At 34.1% G+C, this 21,845-nt stretch overlaps 1 protein-coding gene across 5 annotated transcripts in view; it reads right to left on the bottom strand.

Moving 5' to 3' along the window:
* Positions 1-4,016: 4,016 nt before the first annotated feature.
* Cdh8 (cadherin 8) overlaps positions 4,017-21,845 on the bottom strand; it is a 382,630-nt gene continuing 364,801 nt past the window's right edge. For 2 of the 5 annotated variants that reach the window (XR_015449007.1, XM_087205646.1), the window contains exon 13: positions 4,018-21,584. Coding sequence is in view for 3 of the 5 variants with exons in the window: in XM_087205646.1 (XP_087061772.1) it covers positions 21,473-21,584 (112 nt within the window). In the remaining 2 variants the exon portion in view is untranslated. Of the gene's footprint in view, positions 21,585-21,845 lie in introns of all 5 variants that reach the window. The other 3 variants (XM_004843118.4, XM_087205660.1, XR_015449028.1) reach the window with 2 other exon arrangements.

Here is a 21,845-nt window from a genome sequence, read left to right as displayed (position 1 = left end):
TTGGAAAAGTCCATTGAAAATGAACTTTTAGAAATTCCTATCTTGGCATTATCTTTTCCCTGGGACCCTAAGATAAGCCACTCATACCCTTAAAACTTCTAATCCAATTTCCCTCTTACAACATAGACTCTTTGGAAAATTCCTATAAGAGAAAACTAGCCAACTCAAAATTTTATGTATACATTGGTATTTTTAAGTGATTCAATTTTAGTCCTAAGGCCAGAAAAATTGTCTGAATATTTTCATTATTAATTATCATGGACATGTTCATCACTACTTCACTGTTGCAAAAGTCAAGGCTAACACAAGTCAAAAGTACATTCTCTCACTTTAATTAACACTTATTGAATATTTTCTAGCTTATATAGATTTGGCTAAAACTTTAAGTTTCTAGGTGAGCTTATTCAGAATTTATAGAAGAAAATGCAAGTTTGATATTTTTTTCATTTAATTCTTAAAAATACCTCCATGATTAAAATAGAAATAATAAGCCATTTATTTCATGAGGTCATATTTTGGTTAGCTGGGGGAAAAAGGAGATTCATGGAAAGGAGGTGTTGGAAGAATGTAGTGAAGTGTCAGCTTATCAGGTGTGATGGGAAAGCATGCTGGAAAGCAACTGATGCAAACATGTACAGTAGTTGAGAAGCTAGGGAGACAGAGGTCATGGGAATCCAGTTTCTGCGTGTATCATCTCCACAAGACTCCATATAAGAAGGGGAATATTGACAATAGATTTAGAGAGTCCACAGAGAATTACTAAAATAGAATGTGTCTGTGATCCTGGATTTAAAAAATCATGAAATTATGATGGCTTATCAATTATGGTGAAGATATAGACCCCAAGAGACTTCCCAGAAGCCTGTAATTTTCTAATTCTGCTCTTAGCGATTCAAGATAGTGAACATCTCTTTCAATGTTTATGTTCTCTAGTCTCGGACAGCTATACCTCTCACTGCCTGAAAGCTGCCTGATTAATATATTAGTCTTCTAAATCATTTTTCATAATATAGGTGGACTGAGATAGAAGGCTTTCTACTAACTTAACTCAAGCTGTCCCCATAATCCAAACAAGTCTGTGTAGCCTTTTTGTTGGTGCTGAGTAGTACTTTAACCTCAGTTTTTACAATGCCCATGGTGTATACTCTCATGATGATCAAATTTGGGTTTACAAAGAATTAACAATGATCTTTAAAAAGTTTCAGTATCCTAGTTGCATATCAAAGCAATTAAATCAAAATATCTTCAGAAGGGACATCAGTATTTCTGAAGTTCCCTCAGTGATTGTCACGTACAAAGTTGAGAACAATTGCTTTAATACAGGGTTTCTCAACCTCAGCAATATTGTTATTTGGACCAGATACTTTTTTGTTGTAGAGGATTGTCCTGTGCATTGTAAGATGTTTAATAGCATCTTTATAGGCTAAGATTATTCTCTGTCTCATGGCATTAACCAAAAATTTTTCCCTACATTGTCAAGTGTTCCTGGGGTAAAGCTAGTGCCACTTGAGAACCTTAAGGTCTAACAGCTTTGTCTAAATCTTTTCACCATGAGATTAAACTCTTCCCTATTGATTACTTTGCTCTACAATTTTAGGTCTTAATTTGTTCATCTACAATTTGAGAATACAGTTCATAAAGCATGTAGACTTCCGATATGCCACAGTTACTCTAAAATGTGAGCTATTATTCCATTTCAGATTTTCCTTCATTGAGGAAAAGTTCTACTGATATTTTGAGTCTCAGATGATATCCTGAAATGTACAAATTTTTATCTTGGCAAAAAAAGAAACAATCAAAACAGTTGTACAAATAGGTAAGACTTTTAATATGCAAAGACTGTAAAATTACAGAAAATCTAGAATAAACTGAAAGGGAACTCAGCTGAAGCCATCATTGTTGTTACTGGAGTGCAGAAATTTTTATGTAGATGCATTTTTAGAACTATCTTGAGTATATACTTAGAAATAGAAATGCTGTGTCATGTGGTGGTATCATTAAATTTAACATTTTTAGTTTGCCAAAATAAGTCTCCATTGTAAAATATGTCCAGCAACAAAGCAGGTCCCTACTCTAGGATGACTTCATTAGCTCTTATGATCTCATTTCATAGTTTGACATCTTACCGTGCTTTTGAGTTATTTTTCTTTGATGATTAATAATGTTACATGCCCCTTCATGTGTTTATTGACTCAATACTGTATCTTCTTTGAAATTTTTGCCTATTTTAATTATATTATTTACTTTTTTGTCATTGAGTTATAGGTATTTATATTCAATGTTCTGGATACAAGTCAAAGACATGATTTGCTAACATTTTTTCTTATTACTTAGATATTTCATTTTCTCTTCTTCAAAGTGTTCTGTGAAGATCAAAAACGTTTTTTTTAAATTTTGATGAAGTCCAGTATTTTTATATCTTTTGTTGCTAGTGCTTTAGTGTGATACATTACAAAACATTAACTAATCCAAATTCAAATGTACACATATAAATTTTTTCTGTGACTGCTGCTTTGGTTACATCCTATAAGTTTTGATAAATTATATATTGTGCTCATTCATTTCTAATGTTTTATAATTTACCTTTTTCATATGTTTAATCATTGATTACTTAGGATTGTGTTAATTTGTTCATATTCATAAATTTCCAAAATTTTATTTTCATATTCTCAATCCCATTTCTGTTCATTAGAGAAACACATTTATATTAATCCAATCATTTTAAATATAGTTTTTGTTAGAATTTATGGTGTATTCTCTAAATATTCTTTTTGAATTTCAAAATGTATTCTATTCTCATTGGATAGTGCATAAATGCTTTGTTAGGCTTAGCCATTCTATAGTGTTGTTCTAATCTTTTATGTTAGTGTTGAGTATTTCTTATGGTATACATTATTGAAAGTGAGATATTCAAATTTATGTTTATGTTTTGTATCTATCTGTATCTTTAAATCTAAAGTTTTGTGTCATGTATTCTGGGACTTATTTTTAAGAGAGGAAACAGAAGAGAAATAGAAAACTTCCAGTCTCAAGATACAGCCTTATTAATACAATGTATTATTGAAGATATTTTTAGAAGACTGAGTGGGAGTTTCTGGCCTTTATATTGCTTGCTAAAGCTATCAATTCCAATATACATACATTTGGTAAATATCTAGGGATCAGAAACAGATAAAATCTAAAAAAAACTGTTAAAGGTTGGTATATTACACATGAAAATAATTTGCTTATTTTGTGCTGACAAGATTATTCCTGATAAAATAACTTTCAGTTAAAGATGATCATTTGGGTTACTTAGAAAGTTAAACATATGAAAAATACCTTTTCAGGACTGTCATGCTTTGTGGCTATGCACAGGATAAAGGAAAGCACATCCCACAGAAAACTTTCAGATCCAAAGTGTGTGTTTGTGTGTGCGTGAAGCAGAGAGAGAGAGAGAGAGAGAGAGAGAGAGAGAGAGAGAGAGGGAGAACAAATCTCATAAGTTGGTTATCTTCTTACAGACATATTTTCTTTAACCCTCCCTTCTTAAGTACAGGACTCCATTAGCTCAGAAAAATATAAAAACAGTTATAACAGTTTAAGTTCTCTGCAGACTTAGGGTGGATATCAAGCCACCCTTAGAGCACAGAATGAGATATTAGGGTAGAAATACTGAAGATAAGATGTGAAGTTAGTATTTACACTTCATAAATCTTAAAGAATATGAAGAAAGGATAATTACACATGAACTTTCACACGATGTTAGAAGAGTTCTACGATTAATGGGCCTACAGTTTCATTGAAAAGAAAATGAGTTTTTTAACGTGAAAGTAACTATAGTTTAGCGTCTAATTGCTTCCTAATTCAAAGTTTCATAATTCTAGATAACAACTTTACACTGGAAATAAAAGACTGTTATCAACTTTTCTTAAGAATAGAAAGATATGAGATAAAGTCAGAAAATGTAAAAAAGATATTATTCAACTTCTTTTCCAGTTAATGGAAAAACAGGTGGAGATGTGGGAAAACAAAGATATATAGTAAAGAGAAAACAAAAATATGCTTCTAATTTCTTAACCTAAACATTCTTAGTAGGTTTGAAATTTCCCTTTCTGTATTCTAGTAATTAAGAAGTAAAAGGAAAGAAAGATGGAAGGAAAAGCAGAAAGAGAAATTGAGAAGAGAGAAGAAATAGAGACATAGAGGAAAGATCATTGAATTATGTCAGGATACAGGGAACTCACAGAAAAGTAAATAAATTATTCTTTTAAAACCCCACAATCATGTTTGCATTCATTCATTTCAGCAGGGCTGTTACTTATGGGTACTTATAGCTATAGTAGAATAATTATAATATTACAACATTAAAATCAGACATATCTTGTTGGGATCCAAATACATCGTTTCCTCATTTATAAAATTAATTAATATTTGAATTCACTCCAATTATTTGCTTTTTTTGTGGTTAAATTCTTTTATTGGTACATTTTAGGTATATAACACAATTTCATTTCTCATTGGGAATTGTACCTTTACATAATGCATCTTGGTTCTTATTTTTTCTCCATTCCTAGCCCTCCCTTCACCCCCTCCACCCTTCCCTATTTACAAAGACTTTATTTCCATATTTTCCTTTTCTCATCATTTTTCCTTTCCCTTCTTTCCTTTCCCCTGCCCCTCCCACTACCTCTACCCCGTTGGACCTTTTCTTCCTATTTTGCATTATCAATTATTCATTCTAATCACTGGTACATTTTAGGTATACAATATAATGACATTCATCATTGGAAATTTGCACCTTTACATAGTCTCTCTTGGTTCTTATTTTTCACCCTTGCCCAGCCCTCCCTTCAACCCCTCCATTGCTCCCTATTTACAAAGACTTTGTTCCTATTTTTCCATTTTCTCGTATTAATGCCATAACCTTCTATCCTTTCCCCTAGCCCTCCCGCTTCCCCTTCCCCTTTGCCCCTTTTCTTCCTATTACACATTACCTATTATACATTTAGTCCTTATTTACACTTTCAGTTTTGATGTCCCGCCTCCTATAACCCCCGCCACTTCCACACACCTCATTCTGACTTTTACATCCTATAAGAACAAGTTTTGTATTGTGTAGGTCAGAGGCTTCAGAGAGGTTAAAAAAGTACACCTGACATATTGACAGAATAAAATTAACATTGGACAAATGCGCCTCTCTACAAAAGGATACTTTTGATTATTATTTATGATCTACCCTCTTCACTAGGCTATAAATATGTATGTGGCATATGTTACTTTTTAAAATGATCTTACCAAAGTGTCTAGAAAAATGGCTACCACCCAGTAAGAGGTATGATCAAACAATGTGGTGAATGTTTTTTAAAAGATTACACTTTAAGACACATAATACTAACATACCTAAAATATTCTTTTTGCTTCAGACACACTTATCTTATCGTTCCTGCTTTCTGAAGTGGTTCCTAACTATCTTTTTGTGTTTTCCATCTCCTGAAACAATTCATAGCACTTAGGAGAATTTCTATCAAATAAAGACATTATGGTATGTCACCATCTACCTTAATTAACTTGATCAGGTTATATGTGACCTCTAGCTCTTCCTCAAAGTCAAAATGACCATGAAAGGTAAATGTTTTGAATTGATCCAAGACATGGAGGCCACCACAACAGTGCAGCTAGAGATGTGAAAAAAGACTTCCAGATCTGCTTCAAAAAATTGGTGAGAATGATGGGAAAGAGTGTTTTCATGGAGATAAATGGCAGTGTATTTTTAATTGTAATAATCTTTTTTTAAAAAAATTAAACATTTATCATAATTTTTTATCACACCTCACAAGTTGGTAATACTGTACTTGGTAGATGGGTGAATAAATGGACAGATGAATGGGTAAAGGGAATATGTATTACAACCGCTTGCTCATTTTGCTTTGTTATTATCTTCTAAAATTTATACTGACAAAATCATGATATTAAAACACTATATTTTGTTTATTGATCATTAAATTTCCATTTTATGATTCACTGTAACAAGGGAGAAGAAAGGGAGAAAGGAAGGGATCTGAAAAAAGTGAAAATAGAAGAAAACAATGGAAACAAAGCTTTTGTATATGGGGGGAAGGGGACACGAGGGGAGGATGGGATAAAATAAAATAAAATTTATTAATAAAAAAGACCAACCTGAACTACATAGGGAGACTCTATCTCAAAAAACAAGACAAAACAAAGCACACACATATATACAAAAAAAGTAAATCAAAAGGTTTGAAACCCCCCCCCCCTTTTTTCACTGTGAACCTTTTTGGCCGTCTGGTGAATACTAGGAACCTCTTTTCAAATAACATTTTGACTGTTTAGTATGATGTAGACTGCTGGTTTTTCATAGATAGCCTTATTCAAGTTGAGATAAAGACTATTCCAATATTCTGCAGGGTTTTTATCATGAATGGGTGTTGAATTCTGTTGAATGATTTTTCTGCATCTATTGAGATGATCATATGGTTTTTGTCCTTGACTCTGTTAATATAGTGTATTACATTTACTGATTTAGATATGTTGAACCATCCTTGCATCCCTGGGATATGTCTGACTTGGCCAGGGTATATGATCCTCTTGATGACCCTCTGTATTCTGTTTGCCAGTATCTTACTGAGGACTTTTGTATCTATGTTCATTAGGGAGATTGCCCTGTAGTTCTCTTTTTTGGTTGGTCTTTCTCTGCTTTTGGAATTGAAGTAATACTTGCTTCCAGGAATGAATTTGGAAGTATTGCTTCCCTTTCAATTTTGTTGAAAAGTTTAAAGAGCAGGAGCAATAGTTCTTCTCTAAATGTCTTGTAGAATTCAGCAGTGAAGGCATCAGCACCCGGGCTTTTCTTTGTTGATAAATTTTTAATTATGTTTTCAATTTCACTGATTGTAACTGGAGTGTTTAGAATTTTTTATCTTATTTCAACTTTGGGAATTCATATGTATCTTTCCAAAAAATTAAAAGAATCATACACCACAGTGATATATGCTCACCAATGTTTACAGTGGCACAGTTTGTAATAGTTAAAACTTGGAAACAGCCCAATTGCCCATCAACTGGAGACTGGGTAAAGGAAACATGGTTTTGTTTTGGTTTTTTTTACAAAATGGAGTACTACTCAGCTATAAAGAATGAGAAACTAGAGACATTTATATCTAAGTGGATGCACATTGAGGCCACACTCTTAAGTGAAATAAATAGGGCACACATGTGTAAATACCAAAAAGTTTCTCTGGTGTGAAAAATTAAAAGTGTAAATAAGGATCAAAATGTATAATTGATATTGTGAAATAGGAAGAAAAGCTCTAAAGGAGTAAGGGAAGTGGGAGGGTAGGGGAAAGGAAAGAAGGGAAAAGAAAAAATATGAGAAACGGAAAAAAATGGAAAGAAATTCCTTGTAAATAGGGAAGGGTGGAGGGGGTGAAGGGAGGGCAGGGTGATGGGGCAAAAATAAGAACCAAGATACATCATGTAAAGGTATGAGATCCCAATGATGAATGTTATTGTATTGTATACCTAGAATATACAAATAAACTTAATGGAGAAAAAAAGAAAGAACATTTGTTTTGTTTTGTTTGTGGTACTAGGAATTGAGCCCAGGGTCTTTGCATTGAACTACACCCCTTACTCCATTTTTGTTTTTTATTTTGAGACAGGGTCTTGCTAAGATGCCCAAGTACAACTCAAGCTTGCATTTCTTCTGTCTCAGCCTTCCAGAGTGCTGGGATTAGAGATGTACACCACTATGCACAACTACAAATCTTTCTAAATGTATAAAGTACACATGACTGCAGAAGATATAAATTATGTTGAAATAGTGTTATCTTAATATTGAAGAGATTTATGACATACTAATGATTGTGCTTCTTAGTGCATTAAATAGGAAAGTCCATGGCCTATAAGCCACTGAGCTTTGAAGAGACAATGAGTGAATGATATCCTGAGGTGCCTGTATGATTATATTGTCTTATGTGACCTTCACTAGGGACCAAGTCACAGGTACTGCTCCTACTGTAGTGTTTTGTTTACATTCATATGGAAATGAATACTCAATTTCTGTTAAAGGCAGATGAAAATAAAGATGCATTTTCCTACGAATTAAAAAAAAGAAGAAAGCATACGCAGGTAGGAAAATGTCCACTAACCTCATTTTAGGATTGTCTAATTGCACTTCCATGTAAATCTTGATTTTCAATTGCCCTCCGATCTTTGACTTGACCTCTCTTCTGTTAAAGAGCTGGGTAAGTGTACTTTCTGTTCTCAATGTAAACTTAACTGGTTTTCTGCAGCCAGTGAGATGAATCAGTATGACAATACCTTTTATAATGAATTCAAAAACACCCTCCCCAGAATGGGGCTACATTTTTTTACTAAATCATATATCCAACAGATATGGCACCAGATAAGTCCCAAATGAAATCTCACAAATCACGTGTATGATGCATGAAGGGGAACTCAATCTGGATACCCCTAGTGGAGGACTGAAGATGGAGTAGGCAGCCTGGGGCCTCTCTATATGGCCGCATATTTTCAAAATCCCACATGGAAGAGAAATTAAATTAGGTTCTTTTTGGAGAAGATTGGGATTCTTTAAGACTAAGTGTGTGGGAATATTTGGATGGAGGTCCAATCTTAAACCCAATTTAGAGAACATTAGCCCACACCCCTTGAGCCCACATCTCCCAATGTGAAGTAAAGAATTTTCTGTTAATGAAGGCAAATGCTTTGAGCAGAGCTCATTTCATATCTGCAGGAGGGGAACAGAGGGTTCCTTTTCTGTCTGTGTCAGGCAGCTTTTCCTTGTAATGCTGTACCCAGGCTTTCTTAACAGCCATCTGTAAGGGACACTTAAGGACCCTGCATTAGGAAATACAGGAGGGAATGGAAATCTCATTACTGAATGCTTCTGTATTTTCTCAAGATTTGGAAAATGACAAGGTATCTTCTCTTTTTCACCATGTTGATGTGTTCTTAATTGAGGTAGTGGATAAGACAAAGACAGATTCACACAGGGTATTCTTACTGACCCACTGACTAGTCAGACAGTTTTGGCTTCTGTTTTTATGATATGAAAGAACAGAGAAACTCTTGTGACTAATGGCTTGAGAGAAGCATCTAAGGCAAATATTCTCTAATTTAAAAATGGGAATAGTAGCCCTTGCCTTGATTACCAGAATGTTTGCCATAAAGATTCACTAACTTAATAAATGAAAGTGAGATGATTAAGATGCAAAGTACTTCAAATGGATAAAGGGTTCCGACGTCTTTGCATCACAGAGAGAAGTATCCTACAAATCTTTGGGGCAAAAATAATCACTCTGAAGAACATAAATTGTGTGTGTGTGTGTGTGTGTGTGTGTGTGTGTTTGTGTGAGACAGGCAGATAAAGAAAAATAAAGAACGAGAAGAATTTACGGAGCAAAGCTGCATGTAAACCTGTAAAAGTTTTTCAAAAGTCCTAAATTAGTAACAATTTCCATTGCACATTAATTTTCATTTAACCAGCCCTGGGCACCTAGAAAAATTTTAGTATCTTACTCCCCTGCGTTTCAGTGAGATGCTTGTAAATTCATTTTGCCTTATTATGGATAATATGCATGCCAGGAGGGAATTTTATTTTTTTAACTGTGGTTGGTCTTCCATTCAAAATTGTAATGCCTCTCTGATTTTATGGTCCATGAAATATAGTTCCCACAGCCACCTCCTGATTCTCTTGGCCTCACTGAAACTATTGCTCCATGTAGTCCTGTGAACAGCAGACAATACAGTTTTAAGTCATATATTTCCCTTCCCTTAAATTTTTAAGAAAAATAAAAGACTTCTTAAACTTTTACTCATAAACTCCCTCTCTAGCCTCTATATATGTAACTAACATTTGTAGAATATTTATAATATGCCAGGCAGGTGGCTGAAAATCTACAAAATTATCTCTCTAAATTAGTTCAGTTCAGGCAGCAGAGATCATGAACCCTAACATACAAAGGAAGAAGAAACCCAGGGTGGAAGAATTTAAATAAGAGTTAGTAAATGGAAGATATTATCTAATTACAGAGGTTTAACTGTATCCTCCTTAATCCATGCAAAGCTGCTTCCACTTACAATAAACTTTTGTTTAGAGTTCCAAATTCTAATCTTTATATATATGTATATATATTTATGCATGTTAAATTTTCATAATTTATGGTTTCTGAGACTTGAAATCTCATAATTTTCTGAAAGAATTACAAAAGTAAATTTGTTCATAAATTCATCTTTGACTATATAAGAGTAATTAGTACCAAAAATTTTTCTTGCAGCAGAAAACCAGTGTAAACACCCACTGATTAATTCTCCTTACAATGAATGTAAAAATGCAGAGCTACTATTAATGAATGTAATTATGTACAGTAGATAACTGCAAACTTTATAGTGATACTAGTAAAATATAAAACATTCCTGAAACAGCTAGGAACTTTGTAATAGCTGAAACATCAAGTTACAGCATGTTAGGAGTTAAGACAAGGTTTTGCACAATGTAAGGTTCTTTTTTTTTTTTTTTTTTTTTGAGAAATTAAGCCCAGTACTGAAACAGGGGCAGAACAAAGCATAGAATATGGAGATTTATCTCAAAATACTAAATATTAAGAAAAAAAGACTCAGAATGGGACAATATAATTTTGAGTAACGAAGAATACGTTTCTAATAGGAACTTCCTCAAGCGGGTATCACAAGCTTTTACAAAGGGTTGTAAACTCCAAGGTAGCTCTCTAGAATCTTCCTCATGCTGAGGTATGTAAACGTTTTTGTGTAAGAGTAGCGCTAGTGGACTAACCTCTCCTATCTCCTCTCCTTTCTCCTGTTCAAGAACAGCCTTCCTCCAGTTCTGTCAGATCACTCTCTCAGGGCTCTGTGTAAACATCGCCACTTTGGAGAAGTCTCTTCTGCCTGCTGTCTCAGAAATCCTCTCCCTCATCACTTTCATTATTTTTAAAATTTTCTTTTCTTATGTTTTATTTTTTGTTTATGTGGTATCTGTCACCTGCACTTGAATAAAAGCCACATGTTAGTGGCAGCAGCCGTGATGCTAACCTGAGCATATTTAGCCTTTGCAACAGCGGAGAGAACACAGTCATTTCTTAATAATAATAAAAAAATTATTTTAGAATAAATGGAGAGATTGTGATTTATTCCAACTTATTACAAATGAGAAAATGGTGCCAGAACAATCATAGCCATATTGTTCCACAATTCTTACTGGTCTGCAGCCTCTACATAAACCTTTCACCTTGTCAAGGATTTTGATTCTACAGTTGGATCGCCATTCATCAAGGTCCCCTTACTTGCTCGTTTATTCTTAATAACAAGGGACATGATCCATTGTGTTTAATATTCAGAAAACAAAAAAAATTCAATGTTTGTCTGACCCTAAATACCCTTATAATCAGTTAGCTGAAGAAATTTACCCATGAAAATAAGCTAAAATGTGCATAAAACTTCTCTCTCTATTCCCTAAGTCCATGTTCTTTCTTTCATTTAATCAGTTTGGTGTAATCCACTTGGTTCAACCAGTCTACTCTCCTGACACTGTATTGGCAATGGCCCCAAAAGACAAATCTATTAAACATATTCGGACTGTATCTCACTAAGTCACTTAGCTCATTTCACCAAGAAGTCCATTCTCAAAACCACTCTTCTCTTCATCTTCAGGACTGCACTTTCTTTTGAGGGGAGATTTTTGTTTTTTAATTATATTGGTACATTTTTGATATACATAATGATAACATTCATCCTAAGGAATTTGTACCTGTACATGATATGTCTTGCTTCTTCTTTGTTTTCCATTCCCTTTCTCTCCCTTCTAGACTCATTCTCAATTTGCTCTCTTGTTAATTTTTTCTACTTTCTTTCTCAGTATAGTAATTGAGCCCTCTTTTATCTTCTTATCCACATTATGATTTCCCTCACTAAATAGCACATATTTGCTGATCAGGCCTAGAATTTTGTCTCCCAAGGCAGGGAGGGGGGTATCTTTCTTGTTTCTAAACCTTCCATTCTTTTTTTCAATATGCACACCAATAGTCATCCTACTATCAAGATCTCACTTCACAACTGACAAACAATTAAAATAAACTTTGATTACATTGTTCTGCAATTCCTATGTTTTCACTGTCTAGCTTTCCAATTTCTTCTTGTCACATTTTCCTTCTCCCTCTCCAAAGTAGCCACACTCTTCTTTCAATTTTCTTTTCAATTAGTCAAGTTTTTTTTTCTAGCTAAGTGAACTACTACCCTATGATTCTGCCTTTACCTCTTATTTCTCTTCTCACTTGTTTAAATTCTTCTTGTCCTTAAAATTAATTTAAATGTCACTTTCTATATTTGCAGATTTCCTGATTAACTCAATGAAATCTACCTCCTTTCTCATTTTCTCTTACACATCCTCAAAATGTTTCTTTAGCACTTCAAGGCTCTTGACTTATTACACAGTGTTTCTGTATGATTTAGAAAAATATTCTTTCTCCAGATGATGGATTCCAAAAGGATATCTCCTTTTTGTGAACAAATACAACTCCTTCCTGCAAGCTGACCCAGCCCCACACCATGACACATGGCCTACCTTCGGAGACAGCTGAGATTTCTGTCTCCACTTATACTTTTCCTGGCCCGAGCACTTTGTGCAGAACACAGTTCCACAGCCATGCACACTACCAACTACTAAATTGAGGACATTGTCTACAGTTTATAAGTTAGGATTTTGGTATCCATGTAGATTACTGCCCACATCTGCCATTCTATTAGATCAAGGAAGACAAGAATTGTATTATTTATTTCTTGAAATTGTATACTCAGGACTCACTAAAGTCTTTTAAAACCAGATGAAAGCACTCAATAAACATTGCTTGAACAAATAACTATATGACAGGTGCCTGTCAAAAGACAGAGCTCATTTTTCCCGTTTTATATGATGCACAAATATATAAAAGTTTACAGCACAGGTGGTCTAGGAACAAATGATTTCACATGCCCTTCTGCTTAATTTCCTTCTGTGAATGAGAATTTAATAATCTATCATCCTCTACTATCAGTGACTGAGGTACATGCCCTTTCCTCTTGCCAGTTATATTCAGGAAATACCACTTCTTCCCAGTAGGTGAGGCAAAAAGGAGACTCAGTCTCTGGAAAGCATGGGGTCACCGTTATTGCCTATGTCATAAATGTAAGAGGTATAGTAACATTCTAAAATTATATTCTTAGGTTGAATTTTATAATTACAAAAGAGGAATTTCTCCAAATGTATGTACAGGTAAAGGGCTACCCAGATCATATTGGAAATCTTATTTCTAAACACAGCTTTATTTTGGATACAATGAAAGCTCCAGAAAAAGCGACAACATTTCTCAAATTGGTCATGGGTAATGATAAAAAGCCTAATTTTTCTGGAGATGAGTAAAAAGCAGGTTAAGGAGTCTAGAAGAAACATAGGAAATTTTTATTCTATTTGGAAATAGAACTTTATAGAAATTGCTGACAAAATGAAGTCAGTTTGAGTATCTTGAAGAAACCATATTGATGTAAATAAATCAGGTCATATTTTTAACACCTTTGAAAAATTTTTCCTGCAGGCAATTCATCCCATGGTCAGCATATTTTAGACTTTGTAATAAGAAAAAATTTGATTGTGGTCTAATTACTTCATATCTAGTCTTAGTCTGTAAATAAATAATAAAATAGAACTTGTTTGACATCTTAAACAAATTTTTGAAAATAGTACCCTATAATACCTAATACTTTTAACACATTATTTTACTTTGTTCCTGCTTAATTCTGTCTAGGTTCTTATTCAATCTCTTACTGATCATGCGATTCTACAAAATGAACTGGAATAATCACTTCTTTTGCCCTACTTCTGTCTTCTGTACTGAAAATAAAACACTGATTTTCTTTTTAATTCTTAGTAATCATTTATTCTTATTTTCCTGTCAGGACTAAAACTATTAGTGGTTTTCTTTCAGCTATTGGCATTGGGATTCTGCACACCCTTCTTGGTTTACCTCAGCTATACTTGTACACTTGAAGTTATGTATTCATGACACCATCCACCAGAAGCAGCCTAAATTCTCCTTACCCACAGGCGCAGTATAGAAGAACCAGGAAGTAGGAACTGAAAATTGAACATCTCAGTCATCCAGGTACAAAACTTTTTAAATTAAAAGACTGTATTTTCATGTCCAAGGGGTCAGTCAAGAAGTCAATAATTGTATTCAAGGAACAATCTTGGGGTAGGAAGCAGAATCCAATACAAGTTGCAAAGATTGGTCCATGAGGGTGTCAGGCAATAAACAAGGCCTCAAAGGAAATAATCAAAGTGATTACTGTTCTAACAAGTAAATTATTCAGAATAAGTGAAGTTGACCTGGGACAACTTCAGAATGGTATCATCAAAAGTCATTATTGCTCTTTAGTAAGTTTTTCTGTGTATGCCAGAAGACCACTCATCTTTGGGTATGACCATCTTGCAAATATTTGTAGTTGCAAGCGTAACAGATGGTTAGAAGAGTTTCAAATCTCCTTGTATACGTATGTGTTCCTTTTAATTGATTAGAAGGATTTTAAAAGGGTTTATTTTAGTAATAAGTTGGTGTCATGAAGTTTGTGGAATTGATTTGATGATCTTATTTATGGATCTCTGTCCAGGTATGGAGAACTCATTTTCAGGAACAATCTTGAAGACGTCTTCAGCACTGTCCTACAACCATGTGTGTAAGATTGTCTACAATTCCTCATTGAGAAACTTTGTTTCAAGTTTGTGCCATCCTGCGACATTATCAGGATTGGATAGAGGCAAGTACTCATTTTATAGTGTGATTACAAAAGCATTATTGAGTTGTAAAGGCAACAGAATTGTTTTCATCCTTCATTAATGCCAGAATATTTTCATGTACAAATGTAGAAATAATACCAACTTAACACAAAAATGATAGACTATATATGGCTAGTATTACATCAATTCAATGCAGGTCTTTAAGGAACATCCCAAGAATTGAGAAAACAATGACATGGAAAGGCTACTTCCCACTGCAGACAATGATAAGAATGATAATGAATTCTTGCAGGTTTTCAAATGTGAGTCATATCCTAGCCAGGACAGCTTACAAAATGCCTGGGTTTTCTATGGGTGGCCTTTCTAATTTGATTGACAAAACTTTATGAACAAAATCTCTAAATTCCTTTTACAGAGAAATAATTATTCTAGAATCATCTATACCCCATTTAGAAAGTTTCACAATCATCTTTCCACCTTCTTTTAGTCACAGAGTTCTGTTGGTCATATTTACATGCACTTTTTGAGTGAGTTTGCATCTTTTTTATTTTGAGTGAGCTTTTTAAGTGAGTTTGCATCTGTTACTTCTAAATGTGAACCTTGTAGGACCATTTTCTATTTTTATTTTGTCATGGCTTCTAGAATGGTTCCCAAACTCTTCTTGGCTCTTATCTGACCTTTGTGGCCACACAATCACTGCTGTGCCATTTGACAGGTTTCCCATAGTTTATCACTACTGTTAGTTACTGTCCTATACATAGGTCATGTCGCTTAATTATCTCCATGTGTTAGATTTGTCTCTCCAATTAGCTCCGTGTGAGCGAAGTCTGCACCTTATTTTACTGTTTAATTCCCAGCTTCATTTGTCACAAACATACACACAGCACAGATGGTAAATGAATACCTTAGTGTGACCCCCTCAAGAGGAAAGGAAGTATATTAGGCCTGATCACATCCATCTCCTTCTTAAACATCATCATGTCTGTCTACTGATTCCAATAGTGATGCTCACATTTTATTCCAGAAAATGCACTTATCTAGAAAGATGAAATTGGTTTTTAAGTGGGAAAAATAATAACTACATTTGAGGAACCCTGGGATAAACAAAATAAAAGAGATTTCATTACATTAAGATTTCTAAGAGCTTTTAGTATGTGCATGTGAATTGTGACCCTTAGAGGGTCTGACAAATAGTCTGGGCATTTCACCAAATGTGAAGTATACTGGTAAATCTAAACCCAGAACACTTATCAAAATTGTATGATTTCCTCTTTGGCACAACACAATCTCACAGCCTGGGAACAGAGTTTCAATCTCTGCCTGGGTTCCTTAGGAAATATGAAGCATCACAATCATACTGCCACCCATTCTTGTTTTGATGCTTCTGCCTGTATATGAAAAATTTTTCTTAAGCGCACCTTCTATCATTTGCTCCATGTTTATTTTTAGTTGTACTTCCATTTACTTAGTACACCTCAAATGCCAGCAGTTAAGTCATTCTGTCTTCTAAAATGAGCAAAAAATAAATATCCTTGAATATATTTCCTTAATAACATATATTCTTGTAGATATGTTTTTAGATAATATAGATGTTATTGTGCCATACATTTCATTTCCTACTTTATGTTTTGCTTACTTGACAATGTTTTCAAAATGGATGCATATTAGCCTCTATGCATTTATTTTATTACTTCCAAATGCCCCATATTAGCACTTACATTTATTAAGTGGGTATAATCAATATCTGTTTACCTGATACACAAGCTTAAAAACACATAGTTTCTCTTATGTAAGAAACTGAAAATATAGATAAAGAGCAAAATAAGTGATCAATAATAAGAAATAGGGAGATAAATCTTTTATAAAAGTTTAGGGAACCAAGAGATGAAGGAAAGACAAAGAGAATGGAAAAAGAATTAAGATGTGTTATGTACATTCATGAACCCCCACGAAGAATGCAAGCATTATGTACCACAGATACGTACTAAAAAAAATTCAAAAAAAAGTTTAAAAATCAATTTCTGTAATGTGAATGCATAAAGTGTCTTCAGTATCTCATTAAACAAACAAACAAACACAGGCCGGGCATGGTGGCACACCCCTGTAGTTCCAGCACTCAGGAGGCCGAGGCAGGAGGATCACCATGAATTCCAGGCCAGCCTGGGCTACATAATGAGTTCAAGGGCAGCTTGAACTACATAATGAGAACTTTTCTAAAAAAAAGAAGTTTAAAAAACAATGCAATAAATCATAATATTGGGCATCTATACTTATGAGTCCACATTAAGACTACTCTGGGATTTATACCCTGATGTAGCCTGGCTAGATTATAGGAGACACACACTGTTTAAAGCTTCCCACTTTTAACAGTCTCACCAATACTTGACTGTATTCACCTTTTTACATCTGTCTCATCAATCCAGAGTGATAGCTGATTGTCTTAGGTCTGCATGTCTTAAAGTCAAACTAAGTTTGATTTGTGGTTTTTACTTAGTCTGCTTTGGCAACTGCAATAAGAATTCCATAGTTTTCTTTTTTTAATTGCTTACTTCTGGTTGTTCATTTTTGTTTCCTTGATTTATTTACTACAGTTCCGTAGTAAATTTTTCTTATCTGGTAGTTTGAGGAGCACTCTTTGCTCCTTACCTCTCTGATAGTTTCACTTAATATTTCTATGGGAGAATGGAGCTCAGTAGAAAATAAAGTTTGAAAAGCAAAGCTGAGTTGGTCATGGAATTAAGTTATAATTTTGATTATAATGAATAGTAATTATTGGTTAATTTTTAGGTAATTACACCTTTAATGCTTTAATTTCTTTCATAATGATGTATCATTCAGATTTAGCTACACTGCTGAATATCTGCTAGGTATTAACAGCTTCTCCATGTATTCTGTTGACTTTTGTATGCTTACAGTGACATAACCTATGAATGACCTATTTGCCCTGTTTTCAATAAATCTATGAATCTTTATATTTTTCATTTTATAGTGGTAGTGGCCAAGATATCCTTTATTAGTTATTCCTGAAACAAAGATATGAGGAGAGCCTTTCTTATTGTCATTTTAGGGGAAAGTGTCATACTACATTCTATTAATAATTTTATTGCTGTGAAATTTAGATAGTTTACTCTTTGTGAAATTAAAGACATTCTATGCTTTTTACTTAGTTTTCTGAAGGTTCTTAATCTTAAATAAGTTACAAACTCTATCATATATTTTCTTTAAAAAATGCATCCATTAGCTGGGAATTGTGGTTCATGCCCATAAACACAGCACACAAGGAGCCAGAGGCAGGAGGACCAAAGGTTTGAGCCCAACTGGGGCAACTTAGCAAGTTAGCAAGACCTTGTCTCAAAATTAAAAAAAAATAAATAAATGACTGGGAATGTAGCTCTCTGTGAAGATACTGGGTCCAGTCCCTGTACAACATTAAGAAAAATGCACCCATTGAAGTGTTCATTTGATATTTTTGTGTTTGATAATCAATTAACTATTATGCTAGATGATATTTATATTCTTAAAATGTACCCTGTTAAAATAATAGGTATTACTTAATAATAAATTACTAGATTCCATCAATGATTCCATCAGTGATAGGATACATGAGTGTAATTTTCTGTTACTGTTTTCTCCCTGCCAGGTTATGTGATATATACTGTCTTCCTCAGACTCTGAGTCTTCATTCTCCCCTCCTTTTCCCTTGGTGTCACCTTTGTACCATCTCTTACCATACTGACCAGTTGAATCCGTAACTATACTTGCATGTCATATGACAATATGTACCAATTCCTGAACTTGTGGAGCACTAAATACTTTCTAGGTAATCTTAAGAGAAATTTAGAAGTGTTAAAGCATGCACAAATAAAACTGCAACACTATAGTTTAAAAAAAACTAAAATAGTTTTGTCAAGCCACTATAGAAGACCAGAAATGTTTAAGGAAAGGAAAAGTTGTCTTATATTTGACCAACTCCCCATTACATCTCTATTTGTGTCTATATATATCTATATCTATATCTTCTATAACTGTATTTAAGTAACAGGGTTTATAAAATAATAAGTGTGCCTCATAAGTATGGTGCATCCTGTTAAATGAGTATTTAATATAAAAAATTTCTTATATTTTATACAAGAGTTTTCTGTGCAGGCTAGTATCACTTCACTTCTGTGCAGCTGGAATTTATTATGTGCCAAACCCATCAACTTCCAGAGAACAAGGTTAACATCATCAGAAAGCAACAATAAACAGACAATCGAAGAAAAATGTTTGAAGTCATCTTTTTCTGGGACTTGTTAGCATAACTAAACCACAAAGACCAAATGTTTCTTCCCTTGAGGATTATTCTTCAATCCAAAAGGGAAAGATTTACCTCAGAAATGCTTCCTTGACAATGTGACATATTTATATAGTACAAAACCACTTGTGTCTTTTTTTACTTTTTGTTAAGCATGGATAAATACTTGGGTATATCATTTGCTCATTTTCATTAATAATCATTTCCAGGAAGTGAATCCATCATACCCAAGCCAAGAAATAACTCATTGAATTAGAGCCTGCATTATGTTTTGTTTCTAGAAAGCTAGAAAATATGATGTAATCAGGCTGACTGCACTTTATTTTCCATATGTCTTGTGACCTTCATGGACTTAAGAACTAATACACAGAAGAATCAATGTATCAACATTGACTGAGTCACAAAGTGCCCAGAATAAACATTATTTCTAAGTGTTTCAGTGAATTATTTCTGTTTGACTAGTATTTAAATCAATGAACTCAGTAGCGTACATAGTCTTAAACAATGTAAGTGAGCATCATATGATCCACTGAAGTAAAGATAGTACATCATATACTTCTCAGAGGACAACTCCTGACCCTGAGTCTTTTGCTCTTTCTCACTCTGTCTCACACACATACACACAGATGCATTCACACAGGCACACACAAATAGTGTATGTATCTACATATAATTGGTTCTATTTCTCTAGAGAACCACACTAATATTGGCTTTTATGCACATCAAGCAGGTATTTCTACCAGAATAGAATATAAGCTGTTTCTATTGTGATTCATTAAAAAGTTGGTGCTCAGCCTTTGGTATCCAAGTCTACCTTGTCTTCTCAGTCTTTGTCAGTGGCTTTACTATCTACAAAGTCATTCTAGTAAAACTTCTCAAAGCCCCTTTAAATGTAATATTTTCCTTCCTTTTGCACTTTGAATTCTTCTTCCATTACTACAAATTTTATACCCATTCTATATCTGGATTCTAATTCTTCTGTCTATTACCATTGCAAAGGTAAGTTAATTTGTTCCTTGGGCTAAAGCAGCAGCTTCCTATCTAGGTCTCCTCCCTTCATTCTAATATCCTGTAATCTTATTTCTGTAAAGGAATCTGAATGATCTTTTAAAAACTCTAAGTGAGATCATATCATTCTCCTGCTTTCACATCCTTTCAATTGCTTCCTCTTTCACACAAAAGTAAATCTGAGCTCCTAATCCTGCTTGACAAAGACCTGGGTAATGTGGGGTTTGTTCTCAGTTCTCCCTATCCTAGTGTGGTTCCAATCCCCTCATCCTCTATGATCTAGATCTCATTTTCATCTACTGCATGTGCCACTGGTTTATTACAAGACAACAATAAAAATTGCTGCTTTTCTTATGAAAACTGGCAACTCAACTATCCGTCAGTCCACCTCATATAAAATAGTTGTCATACATCTATTTTATTATATGTTCTATCATATCATCTTCTTGTTTTTCTTATTTTAGTCATCGACCTGTCTCCCACATCACCAGGTATTTGAAGGTTCAGACACTCTCCTGTCCTCTTCTCGACTGTATTCCCAGCATCTAAATTAGTAGAATATTCTCAGTTTTGTTTTTTAAATAAGTTTTTGAAGTATTTGTCACATGGAGAAGTTCACCTGATGAAAATCTATAACAATAAAGTTCACCAAGGAATCCTCCAGTTTAGCATCACAATTCATTTTCAGGTGCCTAGAAACTAAACTAACCTTACCCTATGACACCCTCATCCTGACAGTTGGCTTTTTAAGCAAATCATTCTGGCAATCCACAGCAGGATCTCAGGTCTTGGTAGACTTTGACATTCTTTCTCTGTGTTTTCATAATACTGCCTCCTCACTTCTTTTATATTATAGTGAAATCCACTGTTTTAATGATTAATGGTTTTTGCAATTTATCCAATTATACCCCATGTCCTTGAGAGGCAAGAGAATTATGTTGAATGCATCTTTTGTTTGCCACAAATATATATATGGAACATATTTTATAAAAAAAGATTTTGTTAAGGAGGATATTTTAAGTTTATTTGCAATATTGTTATTTATAGCTCTAACATTGAGCCTCAATCATCCATTCACATATCCAACAACCAAATCTGACATATATGAAGTATCTTTCTAACTTTAGAGAGCGAATTAAAGAAAACCTAGGAAATCATTAGAGAAAATTTTAGTCAAGGGATAGCATACATTAGAAAGGAGAAGTCATCCTAATCCATGATTCACAAATTGATGTCTTAAATCTTAGACAACAGTTGTTAAAATCGTGCTCATATTTACTGGGGAAGCATAGGGTGACCCTTTAGACCTTTGCATGTACAGGGGAGGTCTGAAGGTTTAAAAATTTGCCTTTAGTAACCTCTCATTTCCTTTTGTAGTGCTGGCCTCTGTGTTCATTGAAGTCACTGTTTTCCATAGTCTTTTTCTTCAGGCAGCATCCTGTGATATTCCTCCTAGCAACCCTCTTCTGTAATCTGTGAATAATAATAGAAATATCTATTATCTATAAGTAGAGATACCTGTTAGAGGTAAGACTTGCATTTAAGGTGTGAATCATATGGTGAAAGATTTCTTAAGTTGGAAAAAGAGTTCCCACAGGCACCAAGACCTCCAGCAAATTCTGGTTGAGATTTAGTGAAAGGTTCCATAAAGAATGGGGAGCATAAACACAAAAACAATTGCAGTTTAACAATCCCAGAAATAATCCAGAAGACTGAAGTTCAACTCCTCTCTTT

The sequence above is a fragment of the Heterocephalus glaber genome, unplaced genomic scaffold (assembly GCF_053883595.1).
Source record: "Heterocephalus glaber isolate CG9 unplaced genomic scaffold, H.glaber_assembly_v1.0 deba00000071, whole genome shotgun sequence".
NCBI classification, from domain to species: domain Eukaryota; kingdom Metazoa; phylum Chordata; class Mammalia; order Rodentia; family Bathyergidae; genus Heterocephalus; species Heterocephalus glaber.
Note: the sequence above shows the minus strand (reverse complement) of the source record. Positions and strands in the feature narration are given on the sequence as shown.